Genomic DNA, 22,457 nt, shown 5'->3' with positions numbered 1-22,457 from the left:
CAAATTATTGTGGGCATCTGAGCTGTTTCCAAAATGGGCTGAGTCGCTAAAATTATGTAAAGCACTCTTATAATATAATCATCTTTAATAATAAGGAAATTGCCTGTAAATGGCAATCTTTCAGGCATAGTAGCGATATAATTACCTTATATCTGTTTGTGAATATAGCTCAATCCTTTTCAAGATTACTCAGATGTAAACCCTTACTCTAAAGTATTAATTGGAAATAATAACTCCACATGTAGCAGAGGTATATAACCTGTATGCATGAACCCTGACACGTACCCTGCCCCCCAAACTACAATATTTCAGTTTGTTGTCATTTTAAGGCAGGTGAAGGGGCAGGAGGGATCCTATAGTATAAGCCTAAAATGGGTTCATCTTGGTTTAAAAATAAAAGCTTCAATTCTCCCTTTAAAATGCACAGAGAAATTTTAGCCCTGCCCACGCACATAACACAATCTCACCCATTTTACAGCATGTGACCCAAGGTGGTCCTCTCCCACAAAATGTTATCTATCCCTGAAATACAGCTTACTCCAAGTAAGTTAAATAAAGAACAGATAAGGAAAGAATCTCCAACCACATTATACAGTTATCCACAATGCATTGTAAAGTGCAGTCCAATTAATGTTTATTCACAAACAGCTTCCACTAAATTCTGTTCCCAAAAAGGTAAACCCTATGACTGCTGCCTTAGAGATTTTTTTTTCTTTTTTTCTTTTGCTTCATTTTTGGATGCCCAACAGAGGTGACAAGGAACGTATCAATATCAAAGGTCAATAAATTCACTACCTTTCTCATAGCGTTAGTAGCTGACTCAGAATATGCTTTCATTTTAACTTGGGAGCTCCATGGTAAAGTGAGAAACTAGCAGGGCTATCCATGTAATTGTGTCTGTGTGTGTGTGTGTCTGTGTGTGTGTATAGAGGTAGATGTAGATACAGATATAGGAATGATGAATGAGGTGGAGGAAAATGAAGATAGAGGTTTTTTTAAAGCCTATTTAGCAAGTTGCAGTGTTGGCACAGTTGGAGTATTCTGAGGGAAATACATGAGGTTTTTCCTTCAACAAAGCTAGGCACTTAAATAGTTTTGTCTTGTACTTTGGGCCCCTAATTAAGCAGATTGCAGTCTAAGAAAATAAAAGTGAAAAATAGTGGCATTTCAGAGAGAAAAAGGAAGAAGATGCTGCAACTGTCATTTAAAAAGGGATATGATGTGTTCTCTTGCTGCTAGAGAATGTAACAAAAAAATACCAGTTCCTTTTTAAGTGGCTAGGTAAGTCTCTGTGAAAATTACTGTGAAAATCTGCAAGTAGATGACATTAAATTCAGGGCAAAGAAGCTGTTTTCCATGGTCTGTAACTGGATAAATCTAATGTAACTGGTTACATTTGGCTTCCTTGAGACATTGTCCTGACAGCCTGCTGCATAGGATAGAGTGCTCTCCCATACTTTATAATGTGGAGAGCAGCAATATGCTTTTTATATAGTTCCTATGGTATAGAAAACATCACTTAATCACAGCATATGCTGTTCTGTCCTCTGCCTATGGTGCAGAGTAATAAAATTGTTACTATATTTATATTCATAGAGTTCCACTATAATCCACTGTAATCCACTATAAACTAACTATAATCAAATCATAAAACAAAAATGAGCAACAGCAGTGCTGAGCTGGAAAAGTAGAAGAAACAAGCTTTATATTAAGGTTATTAATCTAGGCCACTAAACATCCTGAGGAAACGTGCTAAGCAAATCTGAACATACAGACATACATATATTTCTTTCTAGGAAATCATTGGGGTTTAAAAGTAACCACGTTCAGTTATTTCATTGTGGCCTACAGAATTATAGGTTTACTTAATTTTAATGTGCATTAGGAGGTTATAAAAATCTTCTCCTCTGCCATTAGTGTAGGGTATAAAAAGGAAAGTCATATCATATACTTCCCTTGCTTGGTTTCATCTTGGGTTCATTCTGTTTTCCTTTTGTGTTAATTTAAGGGAAGCTTATGTCCCATGCATTGTCCCAGCCCTTCAACACAGTCTACCAAGATGTGCTTTCAACACAGATCGCACGTCCTGTGCATAATTGCCACCCATTCTTTGGAACAATTAGATGGCAAATTCTGGAATTGCGGAAAGATGAAACAAACGACACACTCTTCAGTTCCTCTGAGCAGGTATGAGGCAAAATGGCTGCTAGCAGCATGGCAGGCCATGCAACAGCCTCAACCTGCAGACAAGCCCGCTAACCAAGTTACTGACCTGCTCTTTCCTCCATTCAACACCATACCCGGGTGTAATCTCTCCATTCAATGGGAAGAGGCCATTCCAGCCAAACATGTCACCACTTGGAAGAATGAAGTGATCTCTGCCACCAGTGCCAAACTGCTAACTCTTCATTGGAGGACCAGCAGTGTCTCTGGGCAAATACTAATTCCTTTTGTAGTACAGACAAGAGGAAAAAGAAAATAAAGAAATCTGAAAACATATAATAGATATAATACTGTCAGATATTTTTCAAGACTGATGATAGGTAGATACACAATTTTAATGAATTTACTTTTAAACCTATGGCTTTGCTTTGTTTCAGCCAAGTTATGCCCTTTCTATAAAGTTATGTATTTCTGTATGTAAGAAAGCGTACATTTTGGCACTTTTGGAAAGTGAAATATTGGGTTACAGTTATCTACCAATTAAAGGAATTATTAATAAGTTGATTTATCTTTTTCACTTCAAGAGACTTCATAAATCTGAAAATAGTGTATTGCAATATTCCATTTTTAATAAGTTATGAATGTTCTCATTTGATAATAATTTTACATTTTATGCCTCGAATTTTGTTTTATAATGAACATGGTCATGTGTTATAATAGCTTTTCCTATCATTATTTCTTAATCCTGTTAAATTTGTTTAGCGGTATGCCTATGTTTACAGGTATATAGTTTTTACTTCTCTTTGAGTCAGTCTTGATTCCTAGCATCTATATAAAGAAGCCCATGCAGTTTTCTTGGCTACATTTTCAGAAATGGTTTGCCAATTATTTCTTCCTAGGTCTGAGAGAGAGTAACTTGCCCAAAGTCACCCTCTGGTGATGGGTGGCATATAAATTTAATAATAAATAAAATAAATAAAAGCCAGCCAGTTGGTTTCTATGCCTAGGGCAGGACTAAAACGCATGTTTCCTCACTCCTAGTCCAGCACCTTAATCACTAGACCAAACTAGCTGCAGGTGGTCCTTGTTTAGCAACCATTCATAGTTATGAAAAGTACGAAAAAGTAACTTTATGACCAATCCTCACATTAACAACCTTTGCAGGTCTGTAAAACAAAGGAAAGCTGAAGATCATAAGCACAGCTGCAATTTCATTTAGCAACCACTTCACTTAATGACTTCTGGTCCCAATTGCTGGTCCCAATTGTGGTCCCTAAACAAGGACTACCTGTATTATAAATAATATCATTTTATGTGATGGAAAATCTGTTATAAAATGTTGTTAACGTCAAAGGGTCTAGGATATACAAGTGCATGAAATGGTTGCCTTAAAATTAGCTCAAATCTTAAGAATGCTATTTTGCAAAACTGAAGTCAAAGGTCCTTCGCTAGGAGCAACTGCTATTTCACTAATAATCTTTTCTGTTCTTTTTGGAGGTGTTCCCCCCCTCCTTTTTCTAAGTTATAGTTGAAAATCTTCGCTGTATTTTGGGAAGGGAGTTAGGGTTAGGGGCATTATCTTAGTTAGGCAACAGCTGGTTCTGATGGAAACAACCCTGCCCTGACTCCTTTTTCCTCCATTTTGGCCAGCCTGCTGGACTCTGCTCTTGAATCTTGCCTAGTGGGGAACCAGGCTAGCCTCAATCCTAAGCTGTAGCAGCATATGTACCACAGGGGCTATGGCTATAGAGGCAGCTGGTGGGGGCAGAGGTAGCAAAAGTGTGAAGGCTTGAACCTGCTGGCCTCCGCCTCACTTTGGAGCATTTAACAAGTGGTTCAGAAGAACTTGACTCCAGCTAGATTATACCCCTGTCCTAGGGATGGATGGATGGGATAGATAGATAGATAGATAGATAGATAGATAGATAGATAGATAGATAGATAGATAGATAGAGCGAGCATGGGAAAAAGAGATTTTTTTTTCTTTGCAAATATTTATGCAAAGACTCCTGACTCCTGAAAAGCATCATCATCATCATCATCATCATCATCATCATCATCATTATTATTATTATTATTATTATTAATTTGACTTGTCCCCGCCCATCTCCCCACAACGGGGGACTCTGGGCGGCTTACAACAAACTTATACAAATACTTTATACAATTTATACAAAATTATACAAATACTTTAAAAAAATCATATAGAGGAACAGATATTTCAGTAAATATTTTAGGAAGATGCTGCATCAAAATCAAATTTGTAAGAATGAAAAAAGAAAGAATACTGCTAACATCTAGCCCGTGGAATCATTTGATGAAACTGAGAAGCTCTGGAAATCCAAAGGATCTCTTTTCTTTTTTATTACTTTAATATGTATTTACTTATTTATTATATTTATATACAGCTCCAATCAGACACCTTTCACCAGTTAACACAATAAAGAGTAAATAGTTTAAAACATTCACCGTAGGAATAAAATCAGCATAACATCATGACAATATAACAGTAAAATAAATCAAGAATAAAACAACTCATAAAATAAAACAGTTGGCTCAAATCTAATTAGAATGACCCTTGGAACAGTTCTATTTTCATTACCTTTCTAAATGCAATCAAGGAGGAGGTAGCTTCATATTCAAGAGACACAGAGAGTAAAGGAAAAAAAATACAAAGGAAAAATGAACAAATGGGGAAAAAAGGAAACAATAAAACCATATTTACATATAGGAAATTGTTCAGCCTTATTTTTAAACTGATCATTGAATCTTGATCACACAGCATAATAGATCAGTCTTTTTATTACGTAGTTAGAGAACTAGCTCATAAGCAGAAGCAAGTGCCAATAAAAGAGAATAGATGTACCTCAAGGTTGAACTATGGAGTCCTTGGTGTTCTCTGAGCTTGGCTGTTTGCCTGCAGATGTTTCATTACCCAACTAGGTAACATCATCAGTGCAACTGAGTGTAGGGTTTGCTCCCTGTCTGAATACAATAGCTTGCCCTGCCAGTTTTGGTTGGGGTGTGGTTTTCTCCTTGGTAGTTCCTTGATTAGGGTATTGTTTTCTGCTTGATTGTTTGCCTGATGTTAATCCCTACTTATCTGTATGTTGGCTGCTGGAGAGGTTGTGTTGTGGTCTTTTTGTTTCCTTCTTAGCTTTTTTATTGTCTCCTTTGAATGGTGTGTAAATGTGGTTTATTTCTATGGGTCTATTGGTGGCTGATGTCTATGGATGGATATCTATGTATCCATAGATGGATGTCTATGTGTCAGCCATATTGGGACTAGTCCATATCATAAAGTAAGTGTCCTTTCATTCATTTTATACTTTCAAGATGATGAAGTTGACAATGTTAAACATTCTTTGGGGTATCCAGTAAATATGAAAAAGAATCTTTGGTTGAGCGAGTCTCCACTTAAGCAATAAGATAAATACTTAATATACTGTATAAAGCCCTTAGCCATGGATTTGTTAAAATGGGATATTCTAACTCTTTAGTCTAGCACACTTGCAAATAATTAATGTACAACAAGTATTAGTGGTAATCTTTAATTGTTTATTTAAAAAGCGTATCAGAAATTTAGACAGTGGAGTCCTTGGGGTTCTCTGAACTTGGTTGTTTTCTTGCAAATGTTTCATTACCTGGCTAGGTAACATCTTCAGTGCTAGCTGAAATTTAGACATCTGAAATATATTTCAAAAGTGACAGTAATTCAGGGGTTTTAGATGCTGCTAATGCATCTGCAAAACACTATTAAAAGAATATTATTTCATTGAATATCCTGCCATTTCTAGATTCCACAAACTAACAACTTCAAAATAATCTAAAAAACTTAAATATTGAAACAGTCCAGAAAATATGTCATGTTCTCACATAATAATAATTTCATGTCTTCATGATTGAGTATTGATGAACAGTTATATTTCACTTAAATATTCATGTTAGGCATAATAGATTTTCTAATGTGTTACAACAAATAGATTTCTTAGCATCTTATGAGCTTTGTCAGCCCCTACTAAATTTTTAAAAATAAATTCAGCTTGCAGCGAGTGATTTGCATAGCCAATAGATTATCAGTACAGCATATTAAACAAGGTATTTATTATATAAATGCACCCAATTATCTTGTAATGATTTAGACTCCTGAGTAGTTTGTTTTAGTTTTTCTATCATTCCCTTGCCTGCTATTTCACTGGATAACATTATTATATAATAGCAGAAGCAGAATTTCTCCACATTTCTGGTATAATTTCATAGGAACCTGTGCTTCTACATTGTTTTCAAGCCCAATACTGCATCATATTTGCTTTATTGCTCTGGAATTTTACCATGTCATAATAACTTCTGACATTGTACACAAAGGCTTTGGCAAAACACAAATATGAGTAGTAGTCTTGAGTATCCTATGTAAGCAAAGAAATGGCCAAAATAAGGTACATCAAACAATCAAATAATTAGGACTCAATTAGCTTTATAAAAGGAGTTTGTTATTTTACAGACATAATTATTAATTGAATCAGTCAGTTAATATTAAATGACTTTATTTAGTCATAGTCATCCTGTGTGTGTGTGTGTGTGTGTGTGTGTGTGTGTGTGTAGTGGCTTCTGCAAGATATATATCCAGCAGTGTCTGAGGGGCAGGACAAAGGGGAGTCAGATTGATGAAAGCAGTGTCATGAAATAAACCCCACCTTTTTTCTATGTACATCAGAATATATAGACCCCCAAAAGGGGCACAGCTTGTAGCACAATACTACAACCTGTGGATCTTGTGGATACAAACACACCCACACACATACACACACACATGAATACATATAAAAGTATTACATGTTTTTTTGAGGAGGACAAATCTGCATGATTTGTTTCATCTGAAGTCTGCAACCCTAGGTTGACACGGTGGGTGGTCTTCTTGATGAGAGGAAGGAGTAGGCTTAAATTCAGAGTTGTCTTCATTTTTCATAAATACAGTATTTTATTCCTAGAAGGCCACCTTCTGTAAGTACATCTATTTATTAAAAGGGTAGTTAATATAGAGGAAATGCTACAGAATGCAGAATGGAATAGAAAGTATAAATAAACATTTTAATAAATAGATTACAATCAGTCGCTAGTTTTCAAAACATCTCAATAATGGTAGCAAACAGCTGAAATGCTTGGGACACAAAAAGTGAAAATAATATCATAATCATCTACAGAATCCATATTTACATTTGGGAAGGCTATTTTTAACCAAATACAATGTGCCTATATGGCATGAAAAATAAGGAAAATTCCAAAATGCTGTTTTAAGAATAAGTCAACTAGTTCCAACAAACACATTTTATATGCTAAAAGGAACATTTGTATTAGTTTAAGAATCCCAGACTGTTCTAAGAAATTTCGACAGCTTATCTGATGTTGTCTGTTTGAGAAACCATGAATTGCCCTGTTGTCATGCACATATCCTCCATACTGCCAAACATCTTGTTATAAGTTCCAGTCGTATTTTTTGTTATTCACCAAACTGGCCCAAAGCCATTTCATGCTGCATTTTAAGAGTCCATTTACTCAGTTGTTACAAATTGCCTATGGGACAGCAACTGACTGTTACTTTCAGAGCAGTTAGCAGGTGAAACCTTATCAGAAGAAATCTGCCAAGTTTGAAACAGATACAGGTAGCACACAGGCTAAAGAACTCAAACTGCATATTTTGCATTTATATTTAGATTATTGTTCCATTCAGGCATACTTTATTGCAAAGGTTTCTGGATTTCTTGTGTATAGAATAATATACCACCATTATTATACTGCCAGAATTCCATGTGCATATGATAGCTGCTGTCTAGAAAAACTGTAATAGTCCAATAATTTAAATAATTGAAAATGTCAGCTGTTGGGGAGTGGGGGTATCAAGGAAGTGTGAAATCTAGCTTCAAGTAAAGAGAAGCTTACTCATAAAAGGGTCTGCTGTCCCAATTTAGGCTCAGGGGATACAGTATGTACTCATTTTCTTTTGTCTCTATTCACACATCTCCCTCTACTTAGAACTATCAGTTGTCTACCATCTGGGGACTCTCTGAACATAGAGGGACTGATGACCTGCCCACTGACTGAGGACTGTCAGTTGCATCCTTATGGGTGTATTTCTATAACTAAAGAAGTGGTGGTCTTCTGCCTGCAAAATGAAGATTGCTAAGTACCTGCCTTTGGAATTACTGCTACCACTGAGGGTCTGGCATTTTTCTGCCTACTGAAAGGGAACTTCCTGCACTCTATAATTACTTCCTACCCACACACATTCCATTTCATTGGATTGCTCCCCTATGTTCTTGACTAAGCTGTGTGCATAAGGCTTAAGAATCAGGTCAGATTTCATTCTTTTTTTGGTCTTTACCTAGCTCTGTGGTTCCCAAACGCTGTGCCACAGTCCCTAGAGTGTCACAGTGAACTCAAAGGGGTGTCACTGTTTGTTACTACTTAATAAACAGAACTGGTAGTGAGTTTGCTGCAGTGTGCTGGGGTATCGCAGCACATCGTTTGGGAAGCACAAGAGACACCATGAAAAAATTAGTGAGATGCTAAGGGTGCCATGAACTGAGAAAGTGTGGGAACTTCTGACATAGCTGGATAAGATATTACAATACAGGTAGTTCCTAGTTTAAGAATGAGTTCCATTCCCAAGATCTGTACTTAAGTCGAATCTGTACGTAAGGCGGAACAATATTATTATATAATACTGTATAAGTAGTATTGTGTAATTAACTTGAACCATTGTGTATTTAATTCGATTCATTATGTATTTAACCTGAATTTTGCTACAGTAGGCTCTGTTCTTAACTATGGGTCATTTGTAAACCAGGCGTTCTTAACCCGGGGACTACCTATATTGAGCATTTGAAGTTTGATTTATTCATTGAGAATATATGAAAATTGAAATTGAGGGGAAAGGAGAGAGGGAGAGGAAACAGGGCAAGGGGAGAGTGGCTTAAGGTCGTCCCGATATAGGCTGATGTTACATTCTCACCATATTGCAAAGTCACTTTGATCTCTCAGAGGTAGAGGTCAGGTAGAGGAGGAATGCTTGGGGAAAGCAGGAATTGGTGGGCCAATTCAGGAGGCAAAGTAGAAAATAATCATTCTCATTCCAAGCTCATCTCTCCTTTCTAAAACTTAGGATGCAACACCACATCTCATCTCACCATTCCTCTCACTGATCCTTCACTTCTTCATAGCTTGCTTGCTTTAAATCATCATTTTTTTCTATCTGCACAAGCCTTTTTCTTAGCAACAGTTTGTGGTCAGCAACTTGTTTCTTTCTGTTCCTAGGTATTTTAGCTAGTAGTGGTTTGCTGGCATCTTGTACATACCTGCAGACACAAGGTGCTAAGGCTGACCAGGGATCCTATATACATTTGCCAAATTATGTCAACGCAAAGCAAGAATCAATACTTCTGATGAGGATGATAATTACAATACTTTGCGGTGATTCATGATGTGTATGGAGGCTGCAAGCAACAACCACAAACAAGCTAATTTATTGTATATCTCTTATCTACCCATTGATGGTATAGTAGTCAAGGAGCTGAACTAGGAACGGACAGATCCAGGTTCCAGTCCACCCTCATCCCCAGAAGTTAACTGGGGGCCTCAGGGCCAGTCACTCTCTCTCATCCCAACCTTTCTCACCGGGTTGAAAGAAAGCAAGTTAATAAACAAACAAACAAAGATTCTCTCTTGTATTCTGTTTACTGCACGGCCCATGCAGTTATATATCTCCTCTTAGCATTTTTGGATCATGTCCTTTAAATGCCCTTTGGTGCAGAGCCACATGGGTTTACAGATGCCATCCATATGTGGAAATAACTCCCAGTTTTGCCACGTTCCATGGGAGAGAGTGGACCAACCCATATTATCACTGTTTTCTAACAGGTTCCCTTACGATGCATGCACATAAGTGGCATCTGTTAATTCACAGTATGAGAATTGTTTAAAATTCTGTAGGATCTTTGGAGAATAAGGAAAGAAAAACAGCAGCAAAAGCAAGAAATCCCTTGTACTCAGGCTGAAGTACAGCAGCTGTAAACCGTTGCCTGCATTTATAGGAAAGCAAATTAATTTGTTTAGCAATTGTAAATTAAACAAAAAATGAATGGTTTGGGGAGGGAGAATTTTTTGCTGAAATGTGTTATACCTGCTGAGAACTGCTACCTTGTTTATTAGAAGCGTCCTCTTGACAATAGCATGGGGTTACTTATAATTAGATGCCCATGTGTAAATACAATGATTAGATAAGCCACATAAACATAATTATCGTATCTTCTAAAAAGCCAATGAAGATGGTTTCCACTGGGGGGTGATTATTAATGTGCAACAATCTTCATGCTTTTGTCAGTAAACATTTGAACATAATGTGTGCGTGTAAGCTGAAAGTGAAATAATTATTGTTATGCGGCAAATCTGTTTGGTGGATTGAGCCCTTGTATTCTTAAACAGCATTACAATAGTGGAGGTCAATTACTCTGATGACTCATTAAAAGGAATTAAAATACTCCTATAAAGCTGCAACAGATGGTTCTCTAATTCTTTTAATAGTCTTCTTAGGATGTTTAGGGTAATAGCCTTATATTAATATAACAAGGTTATAGTGAAACCTAAGTTGCTTACGAAGTATGTCCCTGTTGTTGCATAATTTCCAAAGATATGCTATATATTGGGGAATATTGTTGAATTAGTCATAATGCAGTTGATTACTTCATTTAATATACACTTTGCCCCTCTCCTAATCTTCAGGGTATATGAAGTCATAACTGTACAAGAAAACTATTAGGCAAATCAAGGACAAAAGAAATATGTAAATGTGGTTTGTTCTCAGATCCAACATGATGAGTTGCAATCAGTTGGAGAGTTTAAATGTTTTTAATGGGGACCTTTTCATATTTGAATGCCACAAATTTCCAAACAATATATAGAGTGCCTACACAGTAAACCTTTCCAGAGATCTCGTTTTAAGAAACTTGTGGGTCTGTTTACTCTCTGTAACCCTGCACTTGTCATTGTTTCTGGTGTCATACGTTAGGCAGCTTGTAATTCAGAGTTCCTGCCTGTCTCTCCAAAAGAAAGGCATTGGAATAGGAAGATGGAATGTTGCCCAGGTTTCAGAGTTCTCCACATGAGTCCTTTACTTGTGTTTCTATAGATGAAGGGTCAGATTAAGGCCAATTTATGACCTAAACACAAATCAACAGTGGTGCCCCTCAATGGAAGCAAAGTTATCAACCCATGAGATAGAAACAAGTATGATACCTGTTGACACTTTCAAACCAAACGTTTAAACTGGAGTCACTCACCATGCCACAGAAAACTTTTTTTAACAATGCATATTAAAGTTGAACACAGGAGATAAGGACAATTACCCCCCCCCCAAAAAAACAAATCATCTAAAGTCAAGTGTGGCAGTGAAAGAGTTAAGGGCACAATAGCCAGAAGAAAAGCTCTGTGGTAGCCCCCTTTCCTCTGTGCCCTAATCACATGCTTATTTTGCTGAATGGTTCCTCCAGGGCTGTATAGATGTACATTTTTACCTTGTTAATCTAAAAACTGGAGTTGCCCTCTGAAAATCAGAGTGGCTTCAAAAATTAATAAAAATTAATAAAAATGCAATCCCTTTTCTTGAGTTTACAGTTTGAAAAGTCTGTGTGCATGTCTATAGAGAGACAGTCGGTGTTTGTTTCTTCTATAACCTAGTCTTCTGTTTTCTACAAGTATATTCTATAGTATTATTAATGATTACTATTGCTTTAATTTCAGAACTGATCTATGCCTGGATTTTCAATGAATATCCAACTTTTGTGCACCAGGATAATCGCCGCTTCGTTTCTCAAGAGACTGGGAACTTCTACATAGCTAAAGTAGAGAAATCTGATGTAGGGAATTATACCTGTGTGGTGACAAACACAGTAACCAATACCCGAGTGCGAGGGCCTCCTACACCTTTAATCCTGAGAAACGATGGTAAGACTTGTATTATCTCTTAATAAGATGTGTAAGAAATGGTACAAGGAAGTAATTCTAAAGGATAGTACTGAAAACTTTGTTCTATACAAATACAGTGAAAAGTAATTATTAAGATTTGGCCCTGAATAAGAGTTGAGTTCAGATTATAATTCGTTTTAAATATTTGAATAATCTTATGCTTGTTATGCTTTTTTATAATAAGGTGAACTTTATAGGACTTCTATGGGTATAAACTGGCAGGAAAATTAGCAATCTGGTCTCTGACATCTAGATCAGGAGTTGGCAAAAATATTCTGCAAAGGCCATATCCCACCCCTCCTCCGCTTTTGAGGGCGTGGCTGGCAGGTCTGCAGGCCAAGGAGCATGGCAGCCACTGGATGGTACCAACCCATCAGTAAGGAGGCCGCTGATATGATGCTGCTGCCACCAGCCAGGATGCTCTGCCCCTCCCTCTCACCCCGAGACCTTGGTGAAAGCTTGGACCTGGCAATCTGCCACCACCCACCCACCCATTCTAAGATTATGGGCCATACAAAACCAGGCAGCAGGCCATAGTTTGTTGACTCCTGATCTAGATGACTACTTGAGTAATTTGCAGTAAGAAAGAAAGATTGAGAGAGAGAGTGTGTGCTAGGATGCCTTGGGCGTAAAAACTAACTTGCACCCAATTTGAGATTCAAGAAGAAAGCAATGATGTTCAGTCAATGTGAAGTTTCAAGGAAATTTATTTGTTTTTGATATCAGTGAATGCGCACTTTCAAATCCCTTTTAACTAAGGAAACTTTTGTTTTTAAGGATTAGTTGGAATTCACTTACTGTTTAGTCATATATCTGCTTCCGCTGTGCTGAGACCTCAGGCCACTTTGGGCAGCATTCCTGAATCAATTGCCAGGAAGCTAGGCAGAGAAAGCAGCATGATGAGGGATCATTTCGAAGTGGCAGTAGATTGTAGTGATCTTTTGAAAGATATGATGCAACAGTACATTGGTATAGCAATAGCAATCAGAGAGGTAACACCAATATGTCTTGTTAATGGAAAAAGCAGAAAATAGCCATCAGGGCGAAGGTATGTGCAAGACAAGAGAGGGTTCAAACAGTCTCAGTCCCCACTCCCTCCATCCTGTTTCTCCCCAACAACCAAAGACTTAGGCAGCCGGACATGGAGAATATAGAGGGAAGCAAGTATCGATCCCTCAAATGACCGTTGTCTATACCAGCTTTGGTTCAGCAACTCAGTTGTGATGCTTTAACACTCTGAGATGCCCACACTACCAATTTCCCATTCCCCATACGCGTTCATGTGCATGGTGAATAATCTGAATTGAAGTGACTGTGTATCCTAAATGAATCTCTTTCCTTGCATCACTGAGAATTGAAGTATTTGTTTCAGAGAAGGCTACATTGGGACTCCTACCTGAGTCCTTGAAACACTTGAAATAATGCTTTAATATAATGATTGCTTTTAGTGTGGGCTGTAAAGTATATCACTGTGAGCATTTCTCTAAGGAGCTCTGACTTTGCATCTACTGTATTGCATTTACAGTTACCTTATGCAAATGTTCATGAAAATGTTCTTGAGATGTACTTGAAGTGTATTCTAGTATATTGCAGATTGCTGGAAACTTGAGTTCAGTAGCAATGATCTTAATGATCAGTAGTAGGAACATTAAGTGAAAAATGGTAAGATTTGGGACTTGAAGTGTTAAAATAGTTGAAGATATATTAACTTTGTATGTTAAAATTAGGCATCATAAAATAGCCCTGCTATTTATAGTCTTCATTTTCCTGCTCTACATGTCTGATAATCAGCTGTTTAAATGCAATTCATTCATCAATATTCATATGTTGAGGCAGTAACTAGCAAGGTCCACTCATTCAGGATGCAAAAAATAAATGAAAAGGCAATGAATGCAACCAAAAAGGATACATGTTATAACAGTCTGACAGCTGCATTTGGATCCCCCCCCCTTTTTTTAATTGACTTTGGCATGGCCAGTACATCTCAATATATAAGAGAAATTATTTTCATTAGAGCATATTGCTGTTAAATTAGTAGATTAAGTGGCAAATTCATCAATATTTAATGTCTTGATTACATAAATAGGAGTTATACAAAGAAATTGTACAGTGTTCTTCTCCCATTTAACATAAAATATATTGATCTGGGTAATCTAAATCTTTGGTGCTAGACCTATTACAGTACTTAAAACCCCTTTCCTATCTTAATTATGAGAGAATAAGGAAGAGGAATAACAACAAGATAGAAAATATTTATTGGCAAAAAAATGCTATCATTTGGAAAATATTCAATTTTAAATCTCTGTCCTCCATGAACAATTCAAATAATACTTTTTTACAATACTCAAAATTCATCATTATATGAATAATAGAGTTATTTATTTGTTTGTTTGTTTGTTTATATCTATTTCAAATTTGTCACTGTCCAGCTCACTTTGTAAGCTGAAGTGTAATGGACAGAGTGCCTGTTCCTTTAAAATGCCTAGTTTCTCTTTCCACATGGATGTTCCTTTTTTAGCTATGGAAGAACCTGTCAGTACCAATTTGGGACATTGTTTAACCTTTTCTCCCAATGTTGTAGTCTGGATGAGAATTGTCCCCTCTCCTAAAATGGAAGCTGTGCTGATGAAAGTTTTCCTTCAGTGCAAAATAGCAGCTTAAATAGGGAACGGAAGAGAATGTCACTGGACTGTAACACAGGATCATCTCCCTTTCTTCAATTTGGGACTATTCCCTGGATAAGAATTTCAGTTCCATAGTTACTACCAGATATGACAAAATAAACTGGCACCAGGAGTTAATAATGGATTAAAGCAACCCTTAATTTAACATGGCCCATTGGCTAATTTGGAGTGGGGATGTTAAGTATACTCAGAACACAGCCACTGCCTTTCCAGTGAGAAGAAGGGTGTGAGATTTATGAGGAGAGGAGAGGAGAAAATAGTCAGTTTCTATTTTCATAGTACATCTTAGCTGGAGGCCCCTGCAGGAAGAAGTTGCCCAAGAAAGATGGGGAGTGTCTTATTCTTGATACTCTGAGTGCCAGTTTGCTGAATTTTGGATAGCTTTATATGTGACCAGTTCTTTGCCTCTCTATTTGTTTGTTCAGATCATTACTGAGTGCTGGTTGTGGGATGCAGTTCTCAGCCTTATGTAACATGTAGTTAAACTATTCTCTCAATGCCTTCCTTTCTTGCTTTTTTTTAAAAAAACAAAACTTCTTACTTGATTAGTGTTGGCTGTGTAGTCTAGCACTACTAAATATGCCCAAACTGTTTGGATCTAATAACCCTGGTTAAAGGGAGAAAACTGGAGTCCTTTTTTGTTTTTAAAAAAAAAAAGATTATTTATGGGGAAAGTAGATGTTCTGTTCTGTCCCATTCAGATTACGTGAGGCATCTCCATATTCCCTATTCAAAACAGATAGTGGCAGTATAACTCCCCCCCCCCCGAGAACATGGTGTTCATGTGCCTGTTGTCACCATAGGGCCCTCAGGATTTGCAAGTTGGTTTCAGAAGTGTTTAAGGTGAATGGGATGAAATCGGAGAGAGGAAGTGAGGAAGAAAATAATGTTTGAAACAGATTAAGCAAAGTGGAGTGAAAAGGGATAAGTGACCAGAAACAAGAGTGAAAATGGATGTGGAAGAAGAGAAAAGAGAAGGTAGACTATCTGAATCTATTTCAGTCAGAATTTAGGCTCAGATATAGGACAGAACAAGCATTGGTTACTCTAGTGGATGGCCTTCAGTGGGACCTGGATGGGTGAAGTACTCCTAACCTGATCCTTTTAGCCCTTTTGGCAGATTCAGTTGCTTTGGTCATGGACAGCCTGCAAGGCTGAGATTGGAGATACCATTCTGCAGTCATTCCATTCTTGTCAGACTTAATTCCAATAGCTAGGTAAGAAACTTCAAGAATAGACTTCCAAGGCCACAAAATATCTGATAAGTACTGTAATTTCACTGTAGAAAAGCTAATAAAACCATTATGAAAAAATTCCAGTTTCTGCTATATATCCAATGCAAGCCCTATTTATAATTAAATCAATAATTAAATTCTTACATCTTTTTCTCCCCTCCATAAGATGCAGTATGCTAGAAACTCTTCTTTTTTGGACAGAAAGGACAATTTCTATCTATCACTTATTTTGGTAATAGATTGGTCTGGGATCAAGTTGTCAGCTTGTGACTATGAGAACTAGCTCCTAAGTGGGCAGTTTCAGTTGATAGTTCTGAATTTTCTGGGAAAGTCTATCTGTCAATTTGGAATAACATGTATCATCAGTACACTCATGATACTCAATTATTCACTGCTATCCAGGCTGAGCCAAATATGCTGTGTAAGTCTTAAGCTGGTGCCAGGTGGCTGTATGGGACTAGATGGGGAGAAACAAGCTTAGACTAAACCTTTGAAGATAATGCTGCTGTTCATATGTAAGCATATTGACTTCCTAGAAACATTGGTACCATTTCTGGTTGTAGATGTACTCCTCCTGAAGGAGCAGGTCCATGATTTGGTGGTTTCCTTGGACTTATAGTTCCTGCTTGAAGAACAGGTGAGGCTTTGGCCAGTAATAATTTGCCCAACTTCAACTGGTACACCAGTTTCTGCCCATTTGGATCAGGAAGCTTTGGCAAGCATGATCAAGCCCTTATGACTATGCATCTTGCTATTGCAACACTCTATGGCAAAGAGGTGTACCCACTATCTAATTCCTCCTTGCCAATCTTCTAGTGAAAACATGATCAATACAGAGGAGTGTGAAAGGGGATTCTGGCAGATTGGTGTTGGTAATTCTGACAATTACATCCTGCCTCTTCCCATTGATATAACTTAATTGGGTTCTGTAACTATTTGGGATACTTAGACATCTTCATGGAAAAATGACTTGATAGCTAGAAAGTTATTAAAAATTGTAATATCATATTGCTCTTGAGTGTTTGTCCCTCTTTTTCATCTTTGTCCTTCAATGACTCTGCAAGACTATAAATAGTATTTCATACCTGCATTTCATTTTTAATTCTGCTTCCTACCCAGCTTCTTAGGGCTTCTACAAAGTAAAACTTTAGCTGTTCCTTTGTGCTTTTTTGAAAACAATATTTCTTTTTCATGTGGATATAGACCACACTGTTTCTTTGTATTGTATGGCAGATTCAAAAAATGTTTCTTAACCCATTGGTCAAGCTTTTACAATATCAGGTAGCATTCTTTCCATGGGGAATTGATGATGATGATGTCCATTCATTGCTGTCCAATTCTTGGCAAACTAAAATTAAAACTAAAATGTATCAAAAATGGACATGGTCAAGCAATGGTAAAAGTAGACTTATTGTTTAAACCATTCCTGGATCAATATAAGACCAGTTTGTGGCTCCTCTGCTGAGATGGTGTTTATCTAATTGTCCAAGTACAAGATAAAAGGCAATCTGTGTGGTATAGAATTTGTCAGAAAACAGTCTTTGCTCTTGTCTTTCCATAGTAAGAATTGTCTTCAAATTTAGGCTTGTCTTCCACAATCTATTCTAAGTATACTTTCAGCCAGTCCTCAATTAGCCTGTAAGTGCTGGGAGTAATCAGAGTGCAGAGAAAGAGTAACAGTGGCAACGGGGGAGCCATAGCTTTTAAAATAGCTTACAACTGGTAATCCATTCCCCTCAATTGAAGTAGTTTTATTACTTTTCACTGCACAGAACAACTTGTTGGCAAAGTCTCTCCTTTGATTTCCTGGGCAGTCTGAACTAGCAGAGCTGTTCAGTTTCCCATCTGTGCTAAAGAAAGAAGAACCAAAACTTTAATTGTAGTTTTGTGACTACAATGTTTGCTCCAGATCAGGTTTCTCTGGTGGTGTGAATGTAGACAGATTCAGCTACATCTTTTGTGTATTATGGAGCATCTATGGCATTAAGCTATGTGCAGCTATTTTACAACTCAAGTGACAGCCTGTTGGTATGCCTGAAGTAAAGCCAGTCAAAGATAAGAAGATATTGTGACTGCACAATGACAAGTAAATAAGGTGAATAAGAAAAGCAAGGTGTTAAGGCTGTACAAGAGATAAGCATGTAGATGGGGTACAATTGAATGGAAGGTCAATACAACAGAACATCATGCCAGGCTCTTCTGAGAAACTGGAATAAGCAGTCTACTTGGACAGTCACACCAAGCCAGCATGAGGTTTCTGGAAAAGTGCTGACAAACTCATGGGTAAGCAAAAGCAGTCAATGAGGAACAATGGAATCTGTGTGGCTATAGCACAATATCTTTGTCAGTGAGATCCTGCTCTTTGAAGTGTATAAGATAGGGTATGATTATACAGACATGGAAACTTGGAACAGTCTCAGAATGTTATGCAGAAACATAGCAACACTCAGGAAAGCAGTAAAGTTGTCATAAGTTGCTATCCACAGCTTAAACAATAAATAATGATAGGACATGAGATGTTCCTACACATGAAAGTGGATAAAAAATATAAAGAACTAACATTTGAGGTCTGGTCACCATGAAGACAACTTCATTTCAAAACAGCAGAACAGCAGAACTCCTATTTTGTTCTTCTCCAAAAACCATCTGGTCAGTGTGAAAGTGTGTTCCGTACAATTCAATTCATTATGGCCGTAGACCAGTACAGTGTGAATGTGTGTGAGAGAGAGAGAATGAACAGGGAATATCTGTAATGTCTTAAGCATCAAATCACCTCTTATCAATAACCATGAACAGGGAGCTTACGTCAAGCAACCTTTCAAATAGTTATAATCCAATAATCTATGTAGTTATATCCAATTTTTTTTTTTATGTTAAGCAGTTTTATGTGTATACTCTACTCACAAAATTGTGTTGTAACATATTTGATGTTGTTGTAATATTTGGCTTGCCTAATATTTACTGATCCCCAGAGCAGACTCGATCCCTCAGCTTTATTTTGGGAATAAACCAGTTAAATAATATTATGAGCCTTCCCCAGCTGCAAAATACTAACACAGTGGTCTCTGAATATGTTAGTGGAAGTTATAGTTTATGTCAATCTTGATGTAATCCTGTGTTATCACTCATTTGATGTATGCCGACTAGAGTAACAGTTGTCCGTGTTGGTGTTTAAGAAATAAACATTTAATTAATTAATTAATTAATTACTAGGCAATAAGTTTATCATAACAAAAAACCAGCACTAAATATATCTATAGACTTGCACGTTGTATGATCACTGCTTGATATTCATTTTATACTTTGCCACTCTTTAGTTTCTGTAACTCTGTCTTGCATTCCAATTTTCAACAAACTTCTGATAGAAGATACTCTGCTCAGTGTGATTTTTTTTCTTTCATTCCAATTAAGCCTTGTTTTTAGCTGTTTTACTGATCCCCTCTCCACAGCTGAAGGAGCGTTGCCTTCTGCAGACTTCTACAGTTAACATTGCATTCAGAAGGCAGCTGCTGCTATTAGCTTCCACAGATAAAATATCAACAGATCACTTTAGACTATAAGCCAGCCAACAGGGGAGCATCATCCATAACAGTCATAATGGCTCAGAACCAAAGATACAGGGACTCAAGCTGTCTGTGAACTGTATTTTTGAAGATGGTAGTTTTGAATCTAAATCACATCTCTAATGCCTTATAATTGCAGGTTTTCTTATTATATTTAATCCTGCATTTGCTACTGCAGATGGACAAAAATGAAAGCTAAGGATCCCCAAAACAGATTAAAATGTAATGCTCATGAGGTTAACTAAGTTTATTCTCCAGGAAATCACATTAACCCATACTGGAATCAGTTCAGTTTATATGTTGACTGAGCATAAACATGACTTCTTATGCAAACCGATATTTAAACTTTATTTACGTATTTATTTGAAAATATTAATATAATGAGTGATTTACTAAGGCAGTAAAACTGTAGAAGATAATTTGTCTTAGTATTACTTGGACCTCTGAGTGGCCTACAGTGCATTATAAAAAGATTTTGCAACCATTGTTTGTTCTGCATTAGTTCTTCAAAAGGCACTGATTATACTTTATCAGCACTTTGCTTTTCACAGAAAGACTGTAAAAAAATTAAAAAATTAAAAAGCAAGAAGGCATGATGAAATGTAATCTTAGGCAGATGGCTAAGAGCTACAAACCCATTTTTCCCCTAGCCAATAAATGGGAGACGAAGCCCTCACCGAGTGGCTGTTAGAAACATGGTCCTGTTTGAAGTGAACAGAATAATTGGTCATGTAATGATACATAAAACATCCTGGTTAACTCTGGAATACTTGACAATATGTAATGCAGAAATCAAGCCAGTTTAGCATCTATTATATATTCACAGGAGTGATGGGTGAATACGAGCCAAAAATCGAAGTGCAATTCCCAGAAACGGTTCCATCTGCCAAAGGAACAACTGTGAGGCTGGAGTGTTTTGCACTGGGAAAGTAAGTTTTTGCCGAGCACACATTCAGTGGTACTGACATGATTTTCAGACAGTTATACAGTCTACCAAATTGTGGCTTTTCTGTTTGACACAATCTCTGTTCGCTCGAGGACCCTTTCAACAAATTGCTCATTTTCCAGTGCTATGCAAATTGTTTCTTCAAACAAGATCACCTTCCTGGAATCAAACTACAGATCTACCTGCTCTATTGCATCTAGTCCATCAACCATTTACTCTAATAACAAAGTTATTGAGGTAGTGTAGGAGATGCATATGATCCTTTTCCAGATAGGCCACACAAACCAACTAAAAATATTAAATGAATTGGATGCAGAAAATAAATCTTGAGGACCTGATGAATTATTTGCTAAAAATAACTGAATAAAAATTCAGTGTACCCTTTCATGTATTACCTGCTGTGAATAAAAACAGAGAAGACTGATACTCCTGTAGTCTCTTATTGAGCTTCTAGACATGCCATCTGGTTGATGAACAAGACACAATACAGCAGATACAATGTTTAGTTTGGTTCCACATTTTTTCCTACATACTTAATGTAATTTAAAGTATATTCAGTCATAATGTAATAATTTTGTCTATATCTATTAATACATTTTGAAATTTTTCAGGTGAAATCAAGTCTTGATTGCAGTTTAAGTTAATCATTGGTCAGTCAATGCCATTATTATTATTAGGCCTACTCTAAGTACAGTAATGTTCTATTTTGCCCAGTCTTTAATGAATTACTAATATATGGAAAATAGGCAACTTTATGGCAGGAACAAAACATAAATACATACGTACATACAGTCACATGAAAAAGAAAGTACACCCTCTTTGAGTGCTGTGGTTTTACATATCAGGACATAATAAAAATCATCTGGCCCTTGGCAGTTCTCAAAAGTAGGTAAATACAACTTCAGATGAACAACAATACATGACATATTACACCATATCATCATTTATTTTACAAAAAGAAAGCCAAAATGAAGAAGCCATGTATGAAAAACTAAGTACACCTTATGATTCAATAGCTTGTAGAACCACGTTTACCAGCAATAACTTGAAGTGATCATTTTCTGTATGACTTTTTCAGTCTCTCACATCATTGTGGAGGAATTTTGGCTCACTCTTCTTTACAGCATTGCTTCAGTTCATTAAGGTTTGTAGGCATTTGTTTATGCATAGCTCTCTTGAGGTCCTGCCACAGCATTTCAATCAGGTTGAGGTCTGGACTTTGACTGGATCATTGCAATACCTTGATTCTTTTCTTTTTCAGCCATTCTGTTGTACATTTGCTGGTGTGCTTGGGATCACTGTCCTGTTGCATGACCCAATGTCGGCCAAGCTTTAGCTGTTGGACAGATGGCCTCACATTTGATTCTAGAATACTCTGGTATACAGAGGAGTTCATGGTCGACTCAATGACTGCAAAGTGCCCAGGTCCTGTGGCTGCAAAACAAGCCCAAATCATCACCCCTCCACCACCGTGCTTGACGGTTGGTATGAGACGATTGTGCTGATATGCTGTGTTTGGTTTTTGCCAAACGTGGCACTGTGCATTATGGCCAAACATCTCCACTTTGGTCTTGTCTGTCCAAAGGACAGTGTTCCAGAAGTCTTGTGATTTGTTCAGATGCAACTTTGCAAACCTAAGCCATGCTGCCATGTTCTTTTTAGAGAGAAGAGACTTTCTCCTGGCAACCCTTCCAAACAAACCATACTTCTTCAGTCTTTTTCTAATTGTACTGTCATGAACTTTAACATTTATCATGCTAACTGAGGCCTGTAGAGTCTGAGATGTAACTCTTGGATTTTTTGCAATTTTTCTGAGCATTGCACGGTCTGACCTTGGGGTGAATTTTCT

General features: G+C 37.1%; 1 protein-coding gene across 2 annotated transcripts in view; it reads left to right on the top strand.

Moving 5' to 3' along the window:
* Positions 1-22,457, top strand: part of LOC103056103 (contactin-4) — a 247,391-nt gene that overhangs the window by 80,363 nt on the left and 144,571 nt on the right. For both annotated transcript variants that reach the window (XM_088134333.1, XM_088134332.1), the window contains exons 3-4: positions 11,956-12,159; positions 20,489-20,591. In XM_088134333.1, coding sequence (XP_087990459.1) covers positions 11,956-12,159; positions 20,489-20,591 — 307 coding nt within the window. The remainder of the gene's footprint in view (positions 1-11,955; positions 12,160-20,488; positions 20,592-22,457) is intronic.

This window comes from Python bivittatus, unplaced genomic scaffold, assembly GCF_059951505.1.
Source record: "Python bivittatus isolate LINGU-HERP-01145 unplaced genomic scaffold, Pbiv_v1 ctg000080_np1212, whole genome shotgun sequence".
NCBI classification, from domain to species: Eukaryota; Metazoa; Chordata; class Lepidosauria; order Squamata; family Pythonidae; genus Python; species Python bivittatus.
This window is presented reverse-complemented; position numbering and strand designations above follow the sequence as displayed.